The 22,117-nt window shown below is 39.5% G+C and overlaps 1 protein-coding gene across 2 annotated transcripts; it reads right to left on the minus strand.

Moving 5' to 3' along the window:
• Window positions 1-1,652: 1,652 nt before the first annotated feature.
• Window positions 1,653-21,521, minus strand: PGRMC2 (progesterone receptor membrane component 2). 2 transcript variants are annotated; one of them, XM_025385500.1, is made up of 3 exons: window positions 20,065-21,521; window positions 4,732-4,887; window positions 1,653-3,775 (listed from the first exon to the last, which is right to left on the minus strand). In XM_025385500.1, exons 1-3 carry the CDS (start codon window positions 20,552-20,554, stop codon window positions 3,678-3,680), a joined length of 744 nt encoding a protein of 247 aa, XP_025241285.1. In that variant the 5' UTR covers window positions 20,555-21,521; the 3' UTR covers window positions 1,653-3,677. The 2 variants fall into 2 exon arrangements, with proteins under 2 accessions (XP_025241285.1, XP_025241286.1); XM_025385501.1 differs by lacking the exon at window positions 1,653-3,775 and adding an exon at window positions 19,401-19,521 and having other exon boundaries at window positions 19,983-20,717.
• Between the last annotated feature and the right edge of the window lie 596 nt (window positions 21,522-22,117).

The raw sequence follows: 22,117 nt of genomic DNA on the forward strand, positions 1-22,117 counted from the left end.
TGCTCACTCGGGGAGCTCAGTGTTTGGAGACGTGAGTCTGCCGATGCTCCCAGCTGAATAAAGTCCCTTCCTTCCACAACTTGGTGTCTGAGGGGTTCTCGTCCTGCTACAGAGCTTCCTGTAGTTTCATTAAAAACTTTATTATTTGGGAACAACACTATGCAGTCACTAAAATCATGCTTTCAGAGTATTTAAAGGCATATGCAAATATTGATCAGTCTTCTTACACTAAACATCATGATGTGGTTTTCTTATGTGGATACAGTAAAAGAAAAATTGTGGGAATAAGCCAGTGTTCACAGCATGTCAAGTGCTCTCTTGAATGGAGTAATTGCAGGTAGCCCAAATGTTCTCTCAATCACTAGTGGTGGTAGAACAAATGCAAAGCTGGTACTCAAAGTGACTCAGGAGTATGACAATTTTTCTGTACATGCTTTTCTGATAGTGCCTAGGAATGATGCTTTTTGCCTAAAAACAGGAAAACTGGGAGGTCTTTATTGGAACTTTCTTGCCATAGCCAAATAGACAATAATCTGTGATGAATATCATCTAACAAATTGATAGCTGACCTTAATGGAACATAGATACTCAAAAGTTATCTTTTAAGCATTTGCTACTTTAATTAGAAGAATTTGAACAATTCATTCAATATCATTGTTACAATATTCCATGACTCTTATTTTCAATATGCTCAAAGCAACTTGCAAGTTTTACAAATTCTTTGCTACAGTATTTCCCGCTTATTCTGATCCATAAAAGCTCTGTAGTTACACACTGTTAACATGTTAATGGCACATCTTACCAGCAACTTGCTGCACTTCCCAGTTATCAATAGAGGTTATGTAAACTACTTGGATAAGGACAGCCTGATCCAATATCGAGTTTTCTACAGAACAAAATATCTCCCAGTGGTAATTCAGCAAATTAGCTTCGAGAATGTGGGTAAAAGTATGTGTAATGTTGGATTCTGCAGATCTACCTCCAGAAACAGATCTACCTGCAGAAAGGCAGGTAGAATTACCGTTAGGAAACACAAGCAGCCTTAGCACCATGGTAAAGGTTTTAAAAACCTGATCTGTAACTGTTACGGGTTCATTTCCTAATGCAGAGAAACTGGCTAGTACACAGAGTATAGATTTAATGTGGGAGATATGCCAACTTGGAAATGCTACCCAAAGATAAAAATCTAAAGACTATCAAAATTTGCTGTTTTCTAAAATCATACATTAGAATTTTGTGAAGTCTCCTGAATGACACAAAACCAAATGAAGGGAATCAGATGAAAATTACCTGAGTAAGGCCATTTCAAGTGCCTGACAAAGATGGTCAATATTAACTTGAAAAATTAGTGTTTCCTAAGTGTTTCTGTTCATAACAATTACCTGAGGCATTCCTTACAAATAAATTCTGAGGCCCATTCTCTTTAGATTCTGGCTTAGCAGGTGGTAGGTCTAGATTGAAGGCTAAGAATCTGTACCTTAAGCAATTCTAATTATCAGGCAAGTTTGGAAAATAGGGCTAAGCAGGAGAGTGTGTGGGGGGAGGGATGGGGGGCAGGGACAGGAACAATACCAGCACTGTCTGGTCCCCTCATTCAAACACTACCTGAAAAACTACCTGAGAATGAGAAACATTCAACTGAAGTTGAGGAATTATCTACAGAACACTGTTTATTTCAAGTCCAAAACATAAATTACTCATTTTTCTTAACAGACCACATAACTTTTACTGCATGAATATTTAGGGTTTCTCTATTCATAAGTACAGTTTATTACCAGACTTTAGGCTCGAATGATTCATATATATAGATATCAGTTAACTACAGAGGACATGTACTTTTAACATTTTTTGTTTAGGAAATATTTTACATAAAAACACAAAGCATTTCCCAGCACTCCACACCTGTCCTCAGCAGATTTGGCTGAAGATGACTTTCTACAAAGCACTCCAAGACTGAATAGAATGTAGCATTTTACATACTTTAGCTTAGTGTTGCAGTTAAAAGTTCCCCTTTGTTTGATGGCTTCTGCATATAGCTACAAAGCAGAAGTCTTTTAACTGGCGACTTGTTAAATAAAATTGTTTTAAGTGAACTTGTCCCCAGCCCAGAACCTAAGTAGTCATAATGAAATAAAATAATTGAAATATGTGCGGCTTTTAGTAAGGGCTTTTTCAGCCTATTAAAAGAATAATTTAGTATCAGTGCAATATTCTTTTAATGCTTTGTGTTCAATACATCTAGTATAATCAGTTGGCATCAAATATAAAGTAAAAAGATGTACATTTAATATACTAATTCTTACCTGAATAATCTCAGATTTCTGGAGAATGTTCTACAAAGTGGAATTTATTCCTAAAGTTATGCTGAATGTGGTACAATGTGTACAACTTGGTTACCCAGTGCCTGCTTTTCATTTCCAAGATTTTTCCTTGAATCAAATGCACAATCTTACAACTGTTATCATATTGCACTGGCTTACACTTCTGTATATAAAGTCCAACTCAAGCTTATTTTGGTTTATTGTACATGCTTTATTAAAATGGTGCTTGTATTTACAGTATCTGCAGAAAGAGTCCCTTCCAAGGCGCTCACACACACATTCAGACACACCCATACAGATATCCACTCCACAGCCCCATGCACCCACACCAGTGAGATGTGGAGGGTCAGACTCCTAAAATTAGGCAGCTGTTGGGGATAAGAGTTGATTTTTCAATTTTTTTTAAAACAGAAAAGCACAGGGGAATGCATTTGGCCATCACAATGCTAATTGAGTTTGTGTATATTACATATATGGCAGTTAACACTGAATATTCCTTTTACATTCTATATACACAGAATGATATCAAGGTTTTACGTTCAACAGAATATTCCAACTTCAGTCTTAATGCTGCTTGTAGTGACTTCTGAATTCATTATAGGGGCTTTCCCTAAAAATAATTCAAGTCTATGTTAAGTGAAATAAGGCACAATTAATATTGATTTGATTTAGGGAAAGGGAAGGAAAGAGAAGGGATAAAAACTGGTTTCAAATGATCTTTCTGTTGGGGAACTAGCTCTGACTTAAACCTACCTGAAATTTCTTCTTCTAATTTCCAAAGATTTATAAAGATATTTTTCTTTTCCCTGACAAAGCCAAAACCAAAAGTTTGGGAATTCACATTTTAATGTTCCAGTAGCCTAAACTACTCAAATTGATGTGTACCCCCACCTCCCCTGATCAGGTCGCCTCCCTCACCAATGGTAAAATAAAAACATAGTATGTGACAGAGGAGTCCCTTGACGTTTCTTGAGGAGATCTGTACACTTGGGTAGCAAATACATATCTGGTTGTCTTCAATACATTTTAAAAAGAAAGAAAAAGAAGAAAGGAAAGAAGGAAATAAGGAAGGAAAGAAAAGAAGTAATATTGTGACTTTCTTGCTCTTTAAAGAAATCCCTGTCTCCTTCTTTTCAGGATGATGAAGCCCCACTAGACATTACAAACAACTGCAACAAATGAGTTTGGCAGCATAATGTCTAGTAATCAAATCTTCATAGTGATATTCATTTATCTTGTACACAATTTGTTGAATGTTTTTCGCAGCAGGTGAATCAAACCCAGACGCTGGACATTCTGTGAAAGGGAGTAAGAATTGCAGCTCTGAAGGCCCCTGACTTTGGTTGTTTACAAAGTTCAATCCTGTTTATTGTGATCCTTGGTATCTTCTTCATCTGTATATTCTGATGGTTCTTCTCCTGGTTTTAGGAGTCTGCCTACATAATCATATTTTTCTGAAAGAGACATCAAAAGAAAATCAGTGGTGATCAAATTTGTTTCATTATTCCATTACACAAAGAAAAGGCATTTGTCTGTTTTAGAATCATATAAAATATGATACTAGAATATTATGTAAATATTCTAAAATTGCTTCACCATGGCTGGTCTTTACACACATGTAAAGCTTGCACAAAAGAAAACAGGATTAGGGAACTTACAAGGCTTGGGAATTCTTTGCAAGAGAGTGGTCTGTACCAGTGATTCTCAGTTGGATACTGCATCAGAATCACTTGGACATCTTTTGTAAAAATGAGTTAAGTCCAGGACCCATCTCAGTACCCAGCCAAACCAGAACAGTTGTTCCAAGGGACCCAGGGGTCAGATAAACAGCTGGGACAGCGTCACGCAAGTGGTAAAAACTGATGTTACGAGGGCATAATAAAGGGGAATGATATTTTTTACCTACATTTCAAGTGTTAAGACCTGTAAAATCATTTTAGAATAAATTATAGTATTGAAATCAGTAATCAATTCAGTTTTAAATATAAGCCTGTATTTTTAAAAAACTAAACCTTAATGAACAAGCTTTAAAGGACTACAAGTATCACAATTTTTATGAGGCTTAGAGTTTGTAACAAGTCATTTTTTAAATATGGATTTTCAAAATAAGTATCACATGTAACAACCATTATTTTTATTTAGCTATTTTTTGCAATTTCCTTTTTTGGACAAGTCTCACTATGTTGCCCAGGTTAGTACTTATACTCTTGAGCTCAAGGGATTCCCATCAGCAGCTGGGACCACAGGCGTGTGCCACTCCACTCAGCTTTAGGTATCTTTAAAAATATTATCAAATAATGATGGCAACAAAAACAGATGACATCCTTAGGCTCTTAAAGCATGTGAAATAGTATATATTTTCTTTGAACAAATATTTAATTTTCCAAAGAATCCAACAAAATAAAAATACCTTTAAACTGCATTTCCCATTCTCGAACACTCTCCATTTGTACTGCATTCAAATCTGAGAGATCATCATATTCATCTCTAAGTGCATCTTTATCTAGGCAAAATGTGGCCAGTCCTCTGGAGGCATCCCTACCAGCAAATATTCCATATGGACCCGCTGGAAAAAAGAAAAGAAATTATTTAGATCACCTAACAATATTTTAGAATGTCTCAAAGGAAAAAGTAAAAAACAAAAACAAAACAAAACAACAACAAACAAACAAAAAATCCCTCATAATTCACATTTGTATATATCCTTAATTTCAAAACATGCACAGATACTAGATGGAATAAGAGAAGAAATTTGTTGGAAATTTGCCTTTTGACCAAAGTAAAGCTTTTCACTTAGATCTTAAAACCCTCAATTTCAATTACTTCAGATACCCCCAAACTTAAATTCAAAATGAAGACTGTGAGGTAATGAGGGAGAAGAAGAAACTTAAGTGGTTAGGTTTAGAAGCCAGTTTGCTTGAGAGGAAATAATGTTTACTGGTTGCTGTTAATTAATAGTGGCATCCAAAAAAAAAATAAAAATAATCAACAGAACATCATGTATTATGTACAGACTCAGCTGAATTGTGCATCTGTAACAATTTTCTCTTTGCTATCCTTATGAAGTTTGTAATTCTATGAGAAAACAGACTGTATCATCTTTGTAGTCCCAATGACTAGTTCAGTGCTCAACACGCATTTAATAAATCTTTGCTGAGTGGTTTAATAAAAAAAGACCCATATTCAAAATAAATCACCTGACTACCATAATATATATACAATGATCTATATAAACTAAGAAAAGTCATTAGGGAAAATAATAGCTCTTACTTGTCATGACTTTTGAGAAACAGAGGAAGTAGCTATAAGGAATAATTCTTCTGGAATGACACATTAAGCAATAATTAGCATTTTACCCAAGGAATTAGGTACCGTTCTCTCTGAGGAGAAATGGCATGACTGATGTGCTGACAAAAACCATTCCCACGGTCTGTCCTTGAGAATAGCAATTCGTTCATCTCTGTATCCTCAATGCCTAGCACTGTGCCTGGCATAAAGTAGGAATGAAATAATTTTCTTCCAAATGACTTAGCTGTAGTTCCAAATAAAATCAAACTCAAGATTCTGACCCTTCAAACAGATTCACTTATGGTAGGCAAAGACACTATTATGAACAACAACAGAGTGGTGAAAAAGAGGGCTTATAAATAAAAGAACAAAGTATGTTCTGATAAGCAAACAAGCAGAAAAAAACTACAACTTCCTTGATTTTTAAATGAGCGAAATGATTATATTCATACGTAAAAGCATTTAGGAAATTGAAAGTTATGTGTCAAAAAGTCTCTATACTTTCTGAGAGTAGAAATTGAGGTTTCACTTAAATAGGTATCTAAGCATTTATGAGTATTAACTTGAGTTGCAAACAGCACTGTACTATCAAGTTAACCAGATGTGAAATTCATTCCCTGAAGTTTACTGCAGGGAACTAGAAGTAGCATTAGCAATAATTTTAAGAGTAACATTAATAGGTATTGATACAGTAACATGAAAGTAAAGCTAACAGTTCCAGTGAAGTACATTTTTATTCTGCTTTTCTTATTCTTATTGCATTTTCCATATTGCTACTTGGTATCACACGACTATCAACAATTATTTAATCATTGAATGGTTATACATTATCCCACTGAATGGATGGGTACCTGTAATTTATTTTATCTGTCTATTAACATAGGCTACCATTTTATACTTTCAAATGTGTCTTCTATATAAGAATATGGAATACAATTTACCACTGGCCAATATTCGTAACCTTCAAACTTTTTCTATCATCTCAACTGACATTCAAAAGGGTATTAACTAGGCTGGGTGTGGTGGCTCACGCCAACACTGTGGGAGGTGGAGGTGGGTGGATCACCTGAGGTCAGCAGTTTGAGACCAGCCTGGCCAACATGGTGAAACCTCGCCTCTACTAAAACTACAAAAATTAGCCAGCTGTGGTGGCGTACGCCTGTAATCCCAGCTACTTGGGAGTCTGAGGCAGAACTGCTTGAATCCAGGAGATGGAGGTTGCAGTGAGTTGAGATCACGCCACTGCACTGCGGCCTGGCTGACAGAGCAAGACTCTCAAAAAAAAAAAAAAAAAAAAAAGGGTATTAACCAGTTATGTCTGTGTGTGTGCACGCACATGTGTGTGCAAAATACACGCTTTGTGGCAATGGGTGTTTTCTGGAGGACAAGGAGAGAGACAGAGACAGAGAACTAGTGTGTTTAAAAATAAAATTTCCTGAGAAACAATGACAAAAAAATATATAAACATTATGTTTACCCTTAATGCTGACTAGACCAATGCTTATAAACTTGAAAAGCAAAAAGTGAAACACACAAAAGGAAAAATAAAACTAATAAAGGCCATAACAATCTACAAATGGAAGATGATAGTTTCAATTTTTGAAAGAATTTTCCAGCAACCTCACTTTCCTCTCTCAGATTTCCCAAAGTGGAAGGGACAGACTTTGCCTTCCTCACTTGGCAGATAAAAAACCGGAGCAGAGGCATTCAGTGTGATTTGCCTAAAATTACTGACAGAACTGGGAGTACTACTTCCACTTTCCTAAATCCTCCAAACAGTGTATCTCAAGAAAACACATAGAAGACTCACAAGTCCAAAGACGGAGTAACAACCAGGAAAACAGGAGCATCTTACTATTTACAAAATTTCAAGAGAATGAAGATTTTCGAATATTTATTAAATCAAAATGGAAGAGAAGTAACAAAAAAGCTCTACTCAATAGCTCTTCTTAGCATTCTATTATAGTATTTATCTCCATGGCCTGTAAACATTAATATACTTCAGGCACTTCAGAGTATAAGCCATAGAACACATTTAAATGATACAAAGAAGATAAAATCATTATAAAAACAGCAATCAGAAAGTCCTCCATCTTTGAGTATATTAATATATACCAGTGCATTCTTTAATAAATTTCTCTACCAACTTCCCTAAGAAAGCTTCAACACTGAATGAATAAAAAAAAATTTCATAAAATATGCTCTTTCTGGGGTACGGTGGGGGGGAATGATTGACTTGGTAAGAGTGAACTTGAGTCAACAGTTAATAATCCAAGCCAAATTCTAGACAAATGATGTTCTGTTGACTCTTGAACAGAAAAGAATAATTCAGTGATTAACATATTCCCCTACTGCCTAAACTATATTAAGCTGTCTTCTCCATATGTTTAGAATTTCCCTCAGGAAGCATTTAACTTCTGCAAAGGTCTTTTTGGTAATAGTTTTCTATGCTCTTTCCTGTAAGACCATTAACAAATTTTTTTGTTTTGTTTTTTGAGACAGGGTCTTACTCTGTCACCCAGGATGGAGTACAATGGCTCGATCATGGCTCAATCATATTTCACTGTATGCTCTACTTACCTGGGCTCAAGTGATCCTCCTGCCCTAACCTCCCAAATAGCTGGGACTAGAGGAATGGCCCACCAGGCCTGCCTAATTTCTTTTATTTTTTGTAGAGACAAGGTCTCACTCTGTTGCCCCGCTGATCTTGAACTCCTGGCCTCAAGCAATCCTCCTGTCTTTGCCTCCCTAAGTGTTAGAGTTACAGGCCTAAGGCACCATGCCCAGCCTTCTGTAAGGTCATTAAAGAATATAACATTAAGAACTAAAGTTGGAACTGGATAGGTTACTCTGAGGAAGGAGGATTTGAGGTCTAATAAAAGGATATTTCCCTGCATTCATAATACAATCAGGAGCTTATCTGAAAAGTCAGCAATACCTTCCCATTCCATTACCCCCTTACATAACAAACTTAAAATATTTACCAATTCTAATATTTTGGTAAGTATACTTGGCTATTCATAACACTAAAACAATAGGGAGCTACCCAAATAAAGCAAATTTGAAATGGTTTAAGTCTGTTGCATGGTATAATTTATTTATTTATATTAGTATTTTTTTTGAGACAGTCACACTCTGTCACCCAGGCTGGAGTGCAGTGGTGTGATCTCAGCTTACTGTAACCTCTGCCTCCTAGGTTCAAGTGATTCTCCTGCCTCACTCAGCCTCCCAAGTAGCTGGGATTACTGGGTGTGGCACCATGCCCGGCTAATCTTAATATTGTTGGTAGAGAGGGGGTTTCACCATGTATGGTGACTAGGCTGGTCTTGAGCTCCTGACCTCAGGTGATCTGCCCACCTCAACCTCCCTGTGCCCAGCCTAATTTATTTCTAAAAAGGCTAGTTTACATAAACTGATCTGGTTATTTTTTATTATTAAGGCTCATTTAGACACTAACAGTTCAGTAATAACTAGAAGAATTAAATTCTGTTGCTTTATCAAATATTAAAATATAATGCTGATCCAAAAATAGCCTCCCAATTTTAAGCAAATTCTTGCTACAAAAAATGAACAGCATTATTCAGTCAAAGCAGATACTCTGAAATGTACCTACATAACAAATATTCAAGGACATCATTTTAAAGATAAATTTTATTTCAAAGCTATTGTTAAATATACCAACATGAGGCAGGCGGATCACGAGGTCAGGAGATTGTGACCATCCTGGCTAATGTGGTGAAACCCTGCCTCTACTAAAAAATACAAAAAATTAGCTGGGCATGGTGGCAGGCGCCTTGTAGTCCCAGCTACTCGGGAGGCTGAGGCAGGAGAATGGAATGAACCTGGGAGGCAGAGCTTGCAGTGACCTGAGATCTCGCCACTGCATTCCAGCCTGGGAGACAGAGCGAGACTCTGTCTCAAAAAAAAAAAACAAAAAAACCAAAAACCAACATGAAGTATACTAGTCAGAATTCAGATTTCATTTAGTTTTTAGAGTCAATCCAACTTGTGGTCAAGGTATTTTAAAGTTCAATAAACCTATTAGTTACTGTATCCTAAAACTGCTTACTTTAATATAATCAGTTAGAATGAGGTGACATATTCTTGAAACAGCAACAACATATGTTCATTGTAAAATGTTTTAAATATTACTTTAATAAACAGAAAATTCCAGGAGGAAGTAAATAAAATATGTAGTAACAGATAATTCTGTGATTATTAGGATGATTATATAGCTACCTTAGTGTTTCTAAGGGGATATTTTAGTTATTCTCACAGTTTAAAAACCACATCTCTCAGAGATGAACTTTAATTAATTAAAGTTTATCAACAGTGCAGTTTTCAGGCCTGTTTTGACAAGTCTTTCGTGATAATAAATTCAGTAACTAATAACACTTAGTATTGCGTAATTTATTCCAAATAAGATTATAATGAGCCTATCAACAAATGAGGCAATACGTAAAAGTGATTAACTGAACTAATAAATTTTTTTTATGCTTAGGTCCAGTAAGTCCCAAGACTTTTAGAGAGAATGCAGTATGGTAAAACTGAAATAAAACCTCTCAAGACGACAGATACTTGGGTTCTAGAGGATCCACTCAACAAGTAACAATGAGCAAGTCTCAATTTCTGTAGTCCTTAGATCCCTCAAATATAAATTAGGAAAATTATTTTACCTGCCTAAAGTTGAGGCCAAACTAAATAATCTCTTGAATAGTATGACTCTATAAGAGACTGAAAATGCAATTTTGCTTCTGAAATTTGAGCTACTGTCAAAAGCTCCCAGCAACACTGTGAACTGAGCATATGGCCTTAACTCCAGGGTCCATGGGTAGGCTGGGGTAAAGACGGAAAAATTAAAACTCCAGGCCCGTGCCACTTATGGGAGTGGGGCCTGAGTTTATCCAACCCATGTAGAATGAAAATTCCAAGGTGAAAAAATAGTATGAACGCAGATATCTACAGGAATGAACACTCAAGATGACTTCAAGTATTGGGAAAAAGGGATTACTCCCCTTTTGGGGAAACATGTTGGGACAACTAGATAACCTTCTGTTAAAAAACACAACCCCTTGGGAGGCCAAGGTGGGTGGATCCCGAGGTCAGGAGCTTGAGACCAACCTGGCCAAGATGGTGAAACCCCATCTCTTATACTAAAAATACAAAAATAAGCCGGGCGCAGTGGTGGGCACCTGTAATATTGGTTACTCGAGAGGCTGAGGCAGGAGAATCGCTTGAACCCGGGAGATGGAGGTTGCAGTGAGCCGAGATGGCGCCACTGCACTCTAGCCTGGGCGGCAGAGCAAGACTCCTTCTCAAAAACAAACAAACAAACAAACAAACACACACCATCCCACCAAATTTGGACTCTAATTTCACATCTTAAAGCAAAATCAATTTCAAATGGAACTAAAAAACTGAAAACATAGAGGTACTAAAAAAACTACACATTTTTAAAAACAATTTTTAAGTGCATAAAGTCTTTAAATATACTACATAACTTAGCAGCCATAAAAGATAAATTTGAATATATAAAACCAAAAATTTGTGTGGTTCAAAAAAAACACCATAAATAAGTAAAAAGACAACTAAACTAGAAAAAATATTTGCAGCAAAGGCTGATTTACTTTACAAAGAACACCTAAAATTTGTTGTTTTTTTTTTTTTGAGACGGAGTCTCGCTCTGTCGCCCAGGCTGGAGTGCAGTGGCCAGATCTCAGCTCACTGCAAGCTCCGCCTCCCGGGTTCACGCCATTCTCCTGCCTCAGCCTCCCGAGTAGCTGGGACTACAGGCGCTGCCACCTCGCCCGGCTATTTTTTGTATTTCTTAGTAGAGACAGGGTTTCACCGTGTTAGCCAGGATGGTCTCGATCTCCTGACCTCGTGATCCGCCCATCTCGGCCTCCCAAAGTGCTGGGATTACAGGCTTGAGCCACCGCGCCCGGCCCACCTAAAATTTGTAAGATCTATATGATGATTGAAAAACTGTGCCAAGGCTGGGCGCAATGGCTCATGCCTGTAATCTCAGCACTTTGGGAGGCTGAGGTGGGCAGATCACCTGAAGTCAGGAGTTCGAGACCAGCCTAACCAACATGGAGAAACCCCATCTCTACTAAAAATACAAAATTAGCTGGGTGTGGTGGCACATGCTTGTAATCCCAGCTACTCGGGAGGCTGAGGCAGCAGAATCACTCGAACCCAGGAGGCAGAGGTTGCAGTGAGCCGAGATCATGTCACTGTACTCCAGCCTGGGCAACAAGAGTGAAACTCCGTCTCAAAAAAAAAAAAAAAAGAAAAACTGTGGCAAAGAATATATGAATAAGCAATTTGTAGAAAAGGAATCATAAATGACTCAACTTTTTAAAAAGAAGTCCAACCTCACTAAGTAAATGAGAAGTGTAAATGTAAACAAATATTGAGATACCATTTTAACCCAGATTGACGTAGACCAAGAAGCTTAATATCACGTTTTTGGCAAGAAGTTAGAAACAGGCATTTTCATCAAGTGTAAATTGGTCTAACTTCTCTGAAGGGCAGTTCGGAAACAAGAATCCAAATTAAAAATGTCCCTATCCCAAGCCTCAGTAATTTTATTTCCAGGAATTTACTTGATAATCATAATTTTACACACATGTGTAAAATGACATGTACATATTTATTGCATCATGCAACAGAAGATTGAAAACAAATGTTAACGGTGGACTGTTAAATTATGACATTCATATAACAGAACGTTAAGAATGTTATGCATGTATTTCAAAGAATAAGATGGTTCTCTATACTGATGTGAAAGGCTCTTGTGATATTAAAATATTGTGAAGCGTATGCATAGTATACTATAATTAGAGTAGGGGGAAAGGAAGATATCCACACGCTTGTACTTGCACCGAAAATAGCTCTAGAACAATACGTATACTGGTCCTTTGCCTCTTTGGAAGGGAACCTGGTGGCTGGGAGTAGTCGTGGGAAACAGACTTATTTTTCACTGTATATCCTTTTGAATTTTCTATTTTGAGCATGTATTACTTAATTTAAAAAATCATTGTTTTAACTTACGTGAGGCCCTATTTCACAACACACCCAAACCACTTTACAGGGCCACTTTCACAACTTAGGGCTCATAGAATTTTACAGGAAATACTCCAAAATTAAAAAAAGTAACTACTGAAGATAAGAAGTTCACAATAAAAAATATAAACTACATGAAGAAACAAACCATCATAGAGGAGTGAGCACATATAACAGGAGAACTGGCATTCCAAGAATAAATAGAAGCAGATTAAAGAACTAAAGTAAATTTGCTTAAAATTATTAAGAAACAGTACATAAGGAAAGATTAAGAGACATTAAGAATAGATGAAAACCTAATGTATATCTACTAACAGTTCCAGAGGAAGGAACAGAGATAATGGAGGAGGCAATAAGTAACAGCAAATTTTCTGGGGGAAAAAAAAAAAAGGACAATTATGTCCAGACTTGAGTAGACTTTGGTACATGGTAAATAAAATCAAAACCACACCTGGACAAATCCTAGTAAAAGAGGAAAACCCCAAAGACAAAAAGATCTCAGCTACAACCAAAGGGAAGAAACAGATTAATAAGAGTAAAGACAAACTACAAGCCGACTCCCCACCAAGTGGAAGACAGTAGCATAACGCTACTGAAGAGCTGAGGTAAAATAAGGTCAATGTACACTTTTTTTTGAGACAGGGTCTCGCTGTGTCACCCAGGTTGAGTGCAGTGGTGTGATGAAGGCTCACTGATCTTCTGGGCTCAAGCAATCTTACTACCTCAGACTCTTGAGTAGCTGGGACCACAGGTGCACGCCACTATGCCTGGCCAATTTTTTATATTTTTGTAAGAGACAGGGTCTCGCCATATTGCCCAGGCTAGTCTTGAACTGCTGGGCTCAAGCAGTCTTCCCACCTTGGTCTCCCCAAAATGGTAGGATTATAGGTGTGAGCCACTGTGCCTGGCCCACTCTCCAATTTTATATTCTAAACCCAAACTATTATTCCTGAGTGAGGACAAACAAAAAAATTTTTCCTGCCAGTGAAAAACTATAGGACATACCTCACTAAAATAAAAAGTGAACTCCAAACCAAGAAATGAGATGCAAGAAACAACAGTAAATTAAAAAATGATAACCATGCTGGTAAATTTAAACAAGAACTATTTTAAAAAGATAATTTCATCAATTTTGGGGTGGACTTTGAAAAAATATAGTGACACTAAAGTCTAATAGTGATACTGTGGAAAACAGGATGGGGGAGGAATCAGAGTTAAAGCTTTCTAACCAGGGCCTCAACATAAGACTATGTACAATGCAGGGGATACTATCCATATTTGTAGTCATGGCAGTTTTGCTTATTTATTAAGAAATAATCTGTCAAATGTCAGTAAAGTATCTTAAAGAGGCAGCTTTTTCTAATTCACACTAAAATGATGTTTGGCTAAAATTCTTATATTATTCAAAAGCATAGGATAGTCAGCTATAGCAAAAACTTAAGGAAATCACCAAAAGGATAGAAACAGAATACATCGACATCAGTAGAGGGGAGAAAATGGAAGAAATAAATCAGTCTGAGAAGGAAAAATAGTGGGAAGAGAGGCAAAGAAAAGTAAGGTGAAGAGAAATCACAAAATAAGATGATAGAAATAAACCTACTAAATATACCAGTAATCACAAAACATATACACTAATTAAGCTATTAAAGGACACAGTGCTAATATTAGATTTAATGAAAAAATCCAGCTATATGTCATTAATGTGAGAAAAATAAAACAACACAGATTGACTAAAAGTAAAGGGATGGAAAATGAAATATTGTGTTAATACTAATCAGATAAAGGCTGCAGCCAAATCTGAAAATCAACAGTATTGAAGATGTTTCTAATATGATCAGTTCTAGATCTACTGCTAGATGGCTTTGCTCAGTATAGTAGGCATAGTAATAATCTCACTTCAGAACATTCTCATACCCAGTCTTTGTATGGCTGGCTCTGTTAGGTTTTTGCTGAAATGTCAAGTCCTTTTTCTTGACAATTTAACACAAAAAAGGTAACCTTGCTTAGCCACTTAATCTAAATAAAGTCCTTTGTTATCCTCTATTCCCATTCTATTAATTTCTTTTACAGCATGTTTAATTACAGATTATAATTACATACTGAAATCCTTGTTTACTGACTGTCTTCCTTAGTAGACTATTAACTCCATGAGGACAGGAAAACATCTGTTTTGAAGACTCAGTTAACTCCATTTCTCATATCTTAAGGTTTTACTGTAATGAAATCCAGGGAAGTCTTTCTCAGTATTTAAAAATGGAGCTGAAATCCTATTATTAAAGATCCTGAGGCTGGATATAGGCTCCAAAAGAATACAGGAGTTATACAGTCAGGTCTGTCATGAGTGCACAGGGAAAGGAGTGGTCTATGTCAGAGTGTTGAAAAAATAATTAAAAGAATTTGAATGGCTAATTCCAGATGTTATTAAATCTACTCCTTTCTTCCACCCTGAATAATAGCTTCCAGTTTTAACCTATCCTTTTATAATATGCTTTAGTATTTAACACAAATACAATGCCCTCAAAGATTAAAAACAATGGGATGATGTTGAATTCAGAGCCAACTAAGTATAACTAGTAGAAATTTGAGCAGAATATTAAAAAACCATCAGAAAACCTGGCTAATCCTTTTATCTTACTGGTAGGTAATAGAAGCATATGGGCATTAGCCCGAACAACAAAGCCAGTTGGCTTCAAAGCAAGAAGCTGGGATGAGAGGTGGGTAGTGTCAACTTTAGGACATCCATGAAGAAATAGGTAAGATTGGGTCCGGTTTTTGTGATGCAACTCTGCAAACATAGAGTTTCCAATTCTGCAAACTAAACTATTAAAAAAAAGTGAACATATTGAAGATAAAGTTTAAAATGGAGGAAAAACACTTCAAGGTACATGTGTTTTTTTCCCCAACCTCCTAAATATTAGGCATCTCATGGGGTTCTTCTTATGTGACTTTTTTCTTTCAGTGGAACTTAAAAGGTAAGTTGGAAAAAATATAGCTTTGGTATATGTCAAAGAATACTCTACCTGGGATAAGGGAGCAGCAGTGTTATAAGTTTCAACAACGTGAGATAAACTATCAAAAAGGTCAAGTGTATAATTTTTTGCCATTCCAAAAAAATAAAAGCACTGTTTTGGTAAAGTTCCACAGCAGTAATATTAAATCAAAGTGTTAAAAATTATACTAGCTGTTTGAGTCTTCAAAACTTATGATTCTGTAAACATGTGAAACTGAATAGACTATGTTATGATACAATGGGAAGGATTGAAGCTATGAAAACCTAGATTTAATTCTTAGTGTTGCCACCTACTAGATATGTGGCTTTGGGCAATCTCATAGGGCTGTTTGAAAATCAGAGATACTAAGCTCAATAAATGAAGTTTCCTCCTCCTCCTCCGACCTTTAGAATCAGTGTTTTCAACAACTCTCTGGGAAGACAGAAATACTCTAAAAGGTGCCTTGTTAGTGCAACAGGTGGCACGCCAGTCTCACAATCTGAAAAAAACCTAAGTGCACCGTCCAAAACGGTAGCCATGGGGGTGCTGAGCACTTTATATGTGGCTGGTGTTACTAAAGAACTCAAGTTTTAATTATATCTAATTTTAATTAATTTACATTTAATTAACCACTTGGGGCCACCATTTTGGGCAGTATAACATAAAGCCATAAAAGCATTTTTTTTTTTTTTTTTTGGAGAGAGAGTCTCATTCTGTCATCCAGGCTGGAGTGCAACGGCACGATCTCAGGTCACTGCAACCTCTGCCTCCTGGGTTCGACTGATTCTCTTGCCTCTGCCTCCCGAGTAGCTGGGATTACAGGCACCCACCATCATGCCCGGCTAATTAGAAACAGGGTTTCACCATGTTGGCCAGGCTGGTCTCGAACTTCTGACCTCAGGTGATCTGCCCACCTTGGCCTCTCAAAGTTCCGGGATTAAGGTGTTAGCCACCGTGCCCGGCCTTTATTTATTTATTTAATTTTTTTTTTTTTTTTTTTTAGTAGAGCTGGGGTTTCACCATGTTTTCCAGTCTGGTCTCAAACTCCTGACCTCATGTGATCCGCTTGCCTTGGCTTCCCGAAGTGCTGGGATTACACATGTGAGCCACCATGCCTGGCCGAAAGCATGTTTTTTTGAGGCTTTATATCCTTGGATTTAGGGGAACCAGAGAAGGGTATGCAGAAAAACAACAGTAAGATTCTCTACAAGTTATGCTTGGTGAGTTAGAAAAATAAAAGATTCTCTACAAGTTTATCACAGGATGCAGTTTACTAGAAATAGTATAGATAAGCTTTGTGGTAATATCCATCTGGATTTATCAGACATACATGTGATCCAAGCCAATCTACCTAAAATACCTAAACCTCAGACTCCCCATCTATAGAGCAGCAATACTTACCAACTTCACTGAGGAATTATGGAGATAAAAAAATTAATGGATGCTTAACAAATCTGGTTTTCTTTCTCCTCCAATATTCAGTTTTACATGACCAAACTTTCCTCACATGCTGGCCAAGCACCTAATCTGTTACTAAATTTAATACTTGCAAATACAGTTAATGCCAACTGTTTGCCAAAATGTGTATACTCCACCAAATTTATTGTCAATATTTAAGTAAGAGTCTGAACTTTAAAAATGTATGTCTAAAAATAAACATATGTTCAGCATTATGGAAAAATCTCACAAAATTTAATCCTAAAACCATTACTGTGAAATTAGAGTAGATATTGGTTAGGCACAGAAACTAACAATTACTGCTTCTGAATTATTCTGCTACAAAACTGCTTAATTTATGAGGATGAAAATAATTAAAAGCAAAACTGAACTTGTATCTGTTTTACAGCCAGAAATTTGGCTTTAAGATTTTTTGAAAAGTACTACTTATTACATTTTCTATTAATATGCAATATCAACATATTCTGAGCCCATAAAATGATCTGGCTTTCTTTAAGGTTCCTTTCAATAATAAAATATTCAAATATCTGTTAGGCTGTTGATTAACTGTAGAATACTAACTGTATATCACTCTTAGGTTGTTCATCAGAACCTAGGAACTGGCAGAAACTAATCTAAAACTGACTTCTCCATTGTAATCTCAAGAGCCTCCCTCAGTGCACTTACCATAAAAAAGCAATCTACCACCTATGACTCTTAATTTTTATTATTTTTTTTAATACAGAGTCTCTCTGTCGCCCAGGCTGGAGTGCAATGGGGCAATGTCGGCTCACTGCAACCCCTACCTCCTGGGTTCCAGCAATTCTCCCTGCCTCCGCCTCCCGAGTAGCTGGTATTACCGGCACCCGCCACCACACCTGGCTGATTTTCTCGTATTTTTAGTAGAGACGAGGTTTTGCCATGTTGGCCAGGCTGGTTTCGAACTCCTGACCTCTGGTGATCCACCTGCCTCGGCCTCCCAAAGCGCTGGGATTACAGGCGTGAGCCACCGCGCCTGGCTTTAATTTTTAATTTCTATCACAGAACAAACATTTGCCTCTGGAGGCTGCCAAACTGTCTCTATGACTGTCTCTCCTAGCTATTTTCAGATACTGCCAAGGCATAATGTGTGAGGACTAATACAATTCTTTGTACTAATACTTTGTTTTCTTCAGTGGCAGTTCAGACAGAGGGTACAAAAGCTGATCTTTCAGCTGGGTAAGGTCTATATTAAAAATTTAAACCTGTACAGGATTTCTAATCACTTAACACACATTTTAATACTAATGGGGAAAAAGCTTGAACTAGGTATAAAATGCTGTGTAAATCCTTGATTTAAAAAAAGTTTACTTCACTTGGCCTGTTTAAATACTGTACTTTGCCCCTGCTCTCTTGTCCCACGTGTGCTTAAGTAAACAAAAATGTATTAACCATTTCAGCTGATATAAGATTTCAGTAGACACCTTGTGTTCACATTTATATAACTAGAAGCAAAAACTCTGTAAGCTATGTATTCACTTGGTTGGATTAAATGTGTATATATACACAGAAGTACAAACAACTAAGAAATAAATAATTCAACAACAAAAATCTCCTATTTATCTCTAGTCCAATGAACAAACTACAAACCAAAGCACTTCTAAAGTATCTTCCAGCTACCAACCACTGAAATCAGAAGTATATATTTTTAAGTGTCAATAAATCTCAAACACTTAGAGATTAAATTAAGGAGAAAACCAGCTTATTTCCAGACTGCCAACCCTGTGACTTTAAGGCTTGGATGTACTCTCTCCAATACCAGGTCACTTTAGGTCTCTAATTTAATTATTTATTCTTATTGTAGTCACCACTTTTCTTTTTTTAAAGCTTAGTACTAATCAGTGCACAACCAGGATGTACAGTGTTGCTCAACTCTATGATATACTAACAGGTTCCATGAGTCTGGAGTTTAACATAATCCAAAATGTATGCTATAACCACACTGTAAAACAAGGGCTTCTAAATCAACTACCCTACACAAAGTTCTCTGAAAACAAATTTCTAAAAATCTTTAACTTGCATAACTGGCACATGGGGGTATGAATCTACGACTCTTCTAAGTTTTTTCTCCTCAGTTCTGCTAAGTGAAAACACAAGTCATTATCAACGTGTACTTGAAAAGCAGAAAAAAAAAAAAGAAAAAAGAAACGAGAGACATGCCTGCTGGGTATAGGAGCTCCACCCCCAAAACTCAGGGCGAATATCCTTACTAGTCTTTAATAAGCTCTGCATTCTGGTCTGTCCTCATCCCACATACCTTGTTAATCATGGAAAGCAACTCCGAACTAAAACTGGTTTAAAAAGAGTCCGAGGTGTTGCTTATTCGTCCGGACTTCAGAGACTGGAGGGTTGGGACTTTACATGCCCCTAAACGTGGCCTTACGGAGAGCAATACAGCGAGGGAAAAAGGAGATCAGTGGCCAAAAAAAAAAAAAAGGAGCGTGGGGCGGGGGCAAGGAAAAGAAAGCTGTGAATTACAGAGCGTAAAACTTTAGTTTAGGTCCCAACTTCAGAAATCTCCCTTCCCTGGTGCCCCAACCACCCCAGGAATTAGGAGACTCAAAAGAGGTTAAGGGCCAGCGTTGATCGGTGACAAATGTAACGATTTTGAAAAATCCAGCCAAAAAAAAAAAGACTGCGAGGAGAAATGGCATGGAAGAAAGATGAATGCTGAGAGCTGGTCGCTGGGGCGCCAGCGGGGACCCTGGTTTCGGGAGAAGAGCTGGAGGTGCCCGCAGCTGCGGGGGGGGCGGTGTATGCGTAGGGGCGGGGCGGGCCGTCCCAGGTGCGGCGGCCGAGGCGCGGGGGTCCAGGCGACCAGAAGGCTGGGCAAACTAACCCGGTGCCCAGAGGCCTCCCCGTCCGAAGGGGGTCGTGCTTGAGCTGTAGTGGGTCCTTCCCCTCCCCTTCCAACTCCTCACCCGGGCCGTAGAACTTGCTGCCTTTGGTCACGTCGAAGACTTTCCCATTGACCGCGAGCAGGATGCGCGGGTTGCCGGACCCGTCGTACTGGCGCAGCTGCTCCAAACTGAAGTCCCGCTTCTTCATGCGAGGCAGAGAGGCAGCGGGGCTCTCCTCGCCCGCTCCGGCCCCGGTCCCCAGACCCCGCCGCCCCCAGCGCACCCACAGCCGGTAGGCCCCCAGCAGCACCAGCGCCACCAGCGCCACGTTCAGCAGCATCTCCCCGCCCCCCGTCAGAAGCGCCAACGCCGCCGCCGCCCAGCCGCCCCCTTCCGCTGCCGCTCCCGCGCCGCCCGGACTCTCGCTGCCGCCGTCGCTGCTGCTCTCGCTGCCACTCCCCAGGGTGCCTAGCTTCACGTCCCCATCACCCGCCGCCATCACTGCCCGCCAGCGCCTTCCTCCTCCTCCCCGCCCCCTGCCCTCCCCAACCCCACGGCCGGCCCCGCCCATCTGGGGGCCTCCCAGCCAATAACGTGAGGAGAGGGGGCGGGGTTAGGGCCGCTCCTGATTGGGTGTTGACGGGGTAACGTTGTCTCGGATCTCTCCCGCCGCCTCCCTTCTTTTGCTGGCCGCGCACGCGTGCGACGCCCCGCCCACCTCGCCCCACACTTCCCTGCTCTAGCTGCAAGCCTCCGCTAGGTTAAGTAGACGAGGGGGGCGGGTCTGAAGAGAACATGCTACGGCGGCCGCTCGGACGCTCTTGGGCGGGGCGAGACCACAGCGCGTGCGCCGGCTCCTGAGCGCCACGCGCTCTCCTCTTGCTCCGTAACCCCTACGGGAGGCACGCCCCTCCAGTTCCCTGGCTCTGCGCGTGCGCCCCGGAATCGCTTCGCGTCCCAGGCCTGGGTTCGCGTCCGCAAACTCCCGCCTTCTTGCGCTCGCTCCGCCCGGGAGCTTCACGTGCGCCTTGGCGGCTACGGCGGGGGCAGATCCGGGTGGGACGCCTGGCGGAGGACAGGTGGCTTGTGGGAGGCTGGGGCATAGTTGAGCTGCAAGGCGCAAACCCATGAGGGGCTTCTGCTTTTTCCCAGGGCGCTGTGGCGTTTTTCGGGAAACTGGCAGCTTGGGCGCGCAGACCGGGAAGCGGCGAGAAGTTTTGGCGACGAGCTCGGGTCTTCCTGGAACGGAGAGAAAGCACGGAGCCCGCACCGGGCTTCTCTGGCATCGGCAGTCTACGTGCTCCTCGCCCTGGCACCGAGCAGCCATTCCCCGCTGGGTTTGGCCAAGGCTGCTCTTGTAGAATTTTAAAGGATTTAGAGTCTCGTTATTCCTTGAATCATAATCTCTGCGGCCGTAGGGAAGTGGACAGGTTGAGGTCGTCTTTCTATTCGTCATTCACTCTTATTTGCAGATTCTGTTTTATGTACTTGGGACGACTTTTAGCCTCTCAGACCTTAAAATTCTGGTGTGAAAAAGTGACCTCTGAAGTCTCACGCACTCGACTCGTTTGACGTGTTCTCTCTTGCCCTTGTCTGTTGTCTTGAGTCTCATAGGATAGGTTTGAACCTTTCACTGTCGGTTTTGGAGGAGCCACTGAGGTTACTGATGGGGCAAGTGACAGGGTCGATACTCTTGTAGAGAGGTTATATAGCAGCCAGATGTCTGAAGGATTAGAGGCAGGGGAAAGAGTGGGAAATCAGTAGGCTAGGGTATTTGTGCGTGAGGTGAGGAGACTCAGAGCTAGTGGAGACATTAGAGCAGGGGTTGGCAAACATTTTTTGTGAAGGGCCCGATTATATTTTAAGTCTCTGCCTTAACTACTCAACTCTACCTTATAACGAGAAAGCAGCCATAGACAATACTTGAATGAGTGCGGCTGTGTTCCAATAAAACTATGGACATTGAACTTTTTTTTTTTGAGACGAGTCTCGCTGTGTTGCCCAGGCTGGAGTGCAGTGGCCGGATCTCGGCTCACTGCAAGCTCCGCCTCCCGGGTTTACGCCATTCTCCTGCCTCAGCCTCCTGAGTAGCTGGGACTTACAGGCGCCCGCCACCTCGCCCGGCTAGTTTTTT

Source organism: Theropithecus gelada, chromosome 5 (genome assembly GCF_003255815.1).
Source record: "Theropithecus gelada isolate Dixy chromosome 5, Tgel_1.0, whole genome shotgun sequence".
NCBI lineage: Eukaryota > Metazoa > Chordata > Mammalia > Primates > Cercopithecidae > Theropithecus > Theropithecus gelada.

Coding starts and splice junctions, on each gene's coding strand:
- PGRMC2 (XM_025385500.1), bottom strand. CDS start 20,554: ATGGGCGGGGCCGGCCGTGGGGTTGGGGAGGGCAGGGGGCGGGGAGGA. Junction 4,888..20,064: donor CAGCAAGTTCTACGGCCCGG/GTGAGGAGTTGG, acceptor TCTTTTTTCCAG/CGGGTCCATATGGAATATTT. Junction 3,776..4,731: donor ATGGGAAATGCAGTTTAAAG/GTATTTTTATTT, acceptor TGTCTCTTTCAG/AAAAATATGATTATGTAGGC.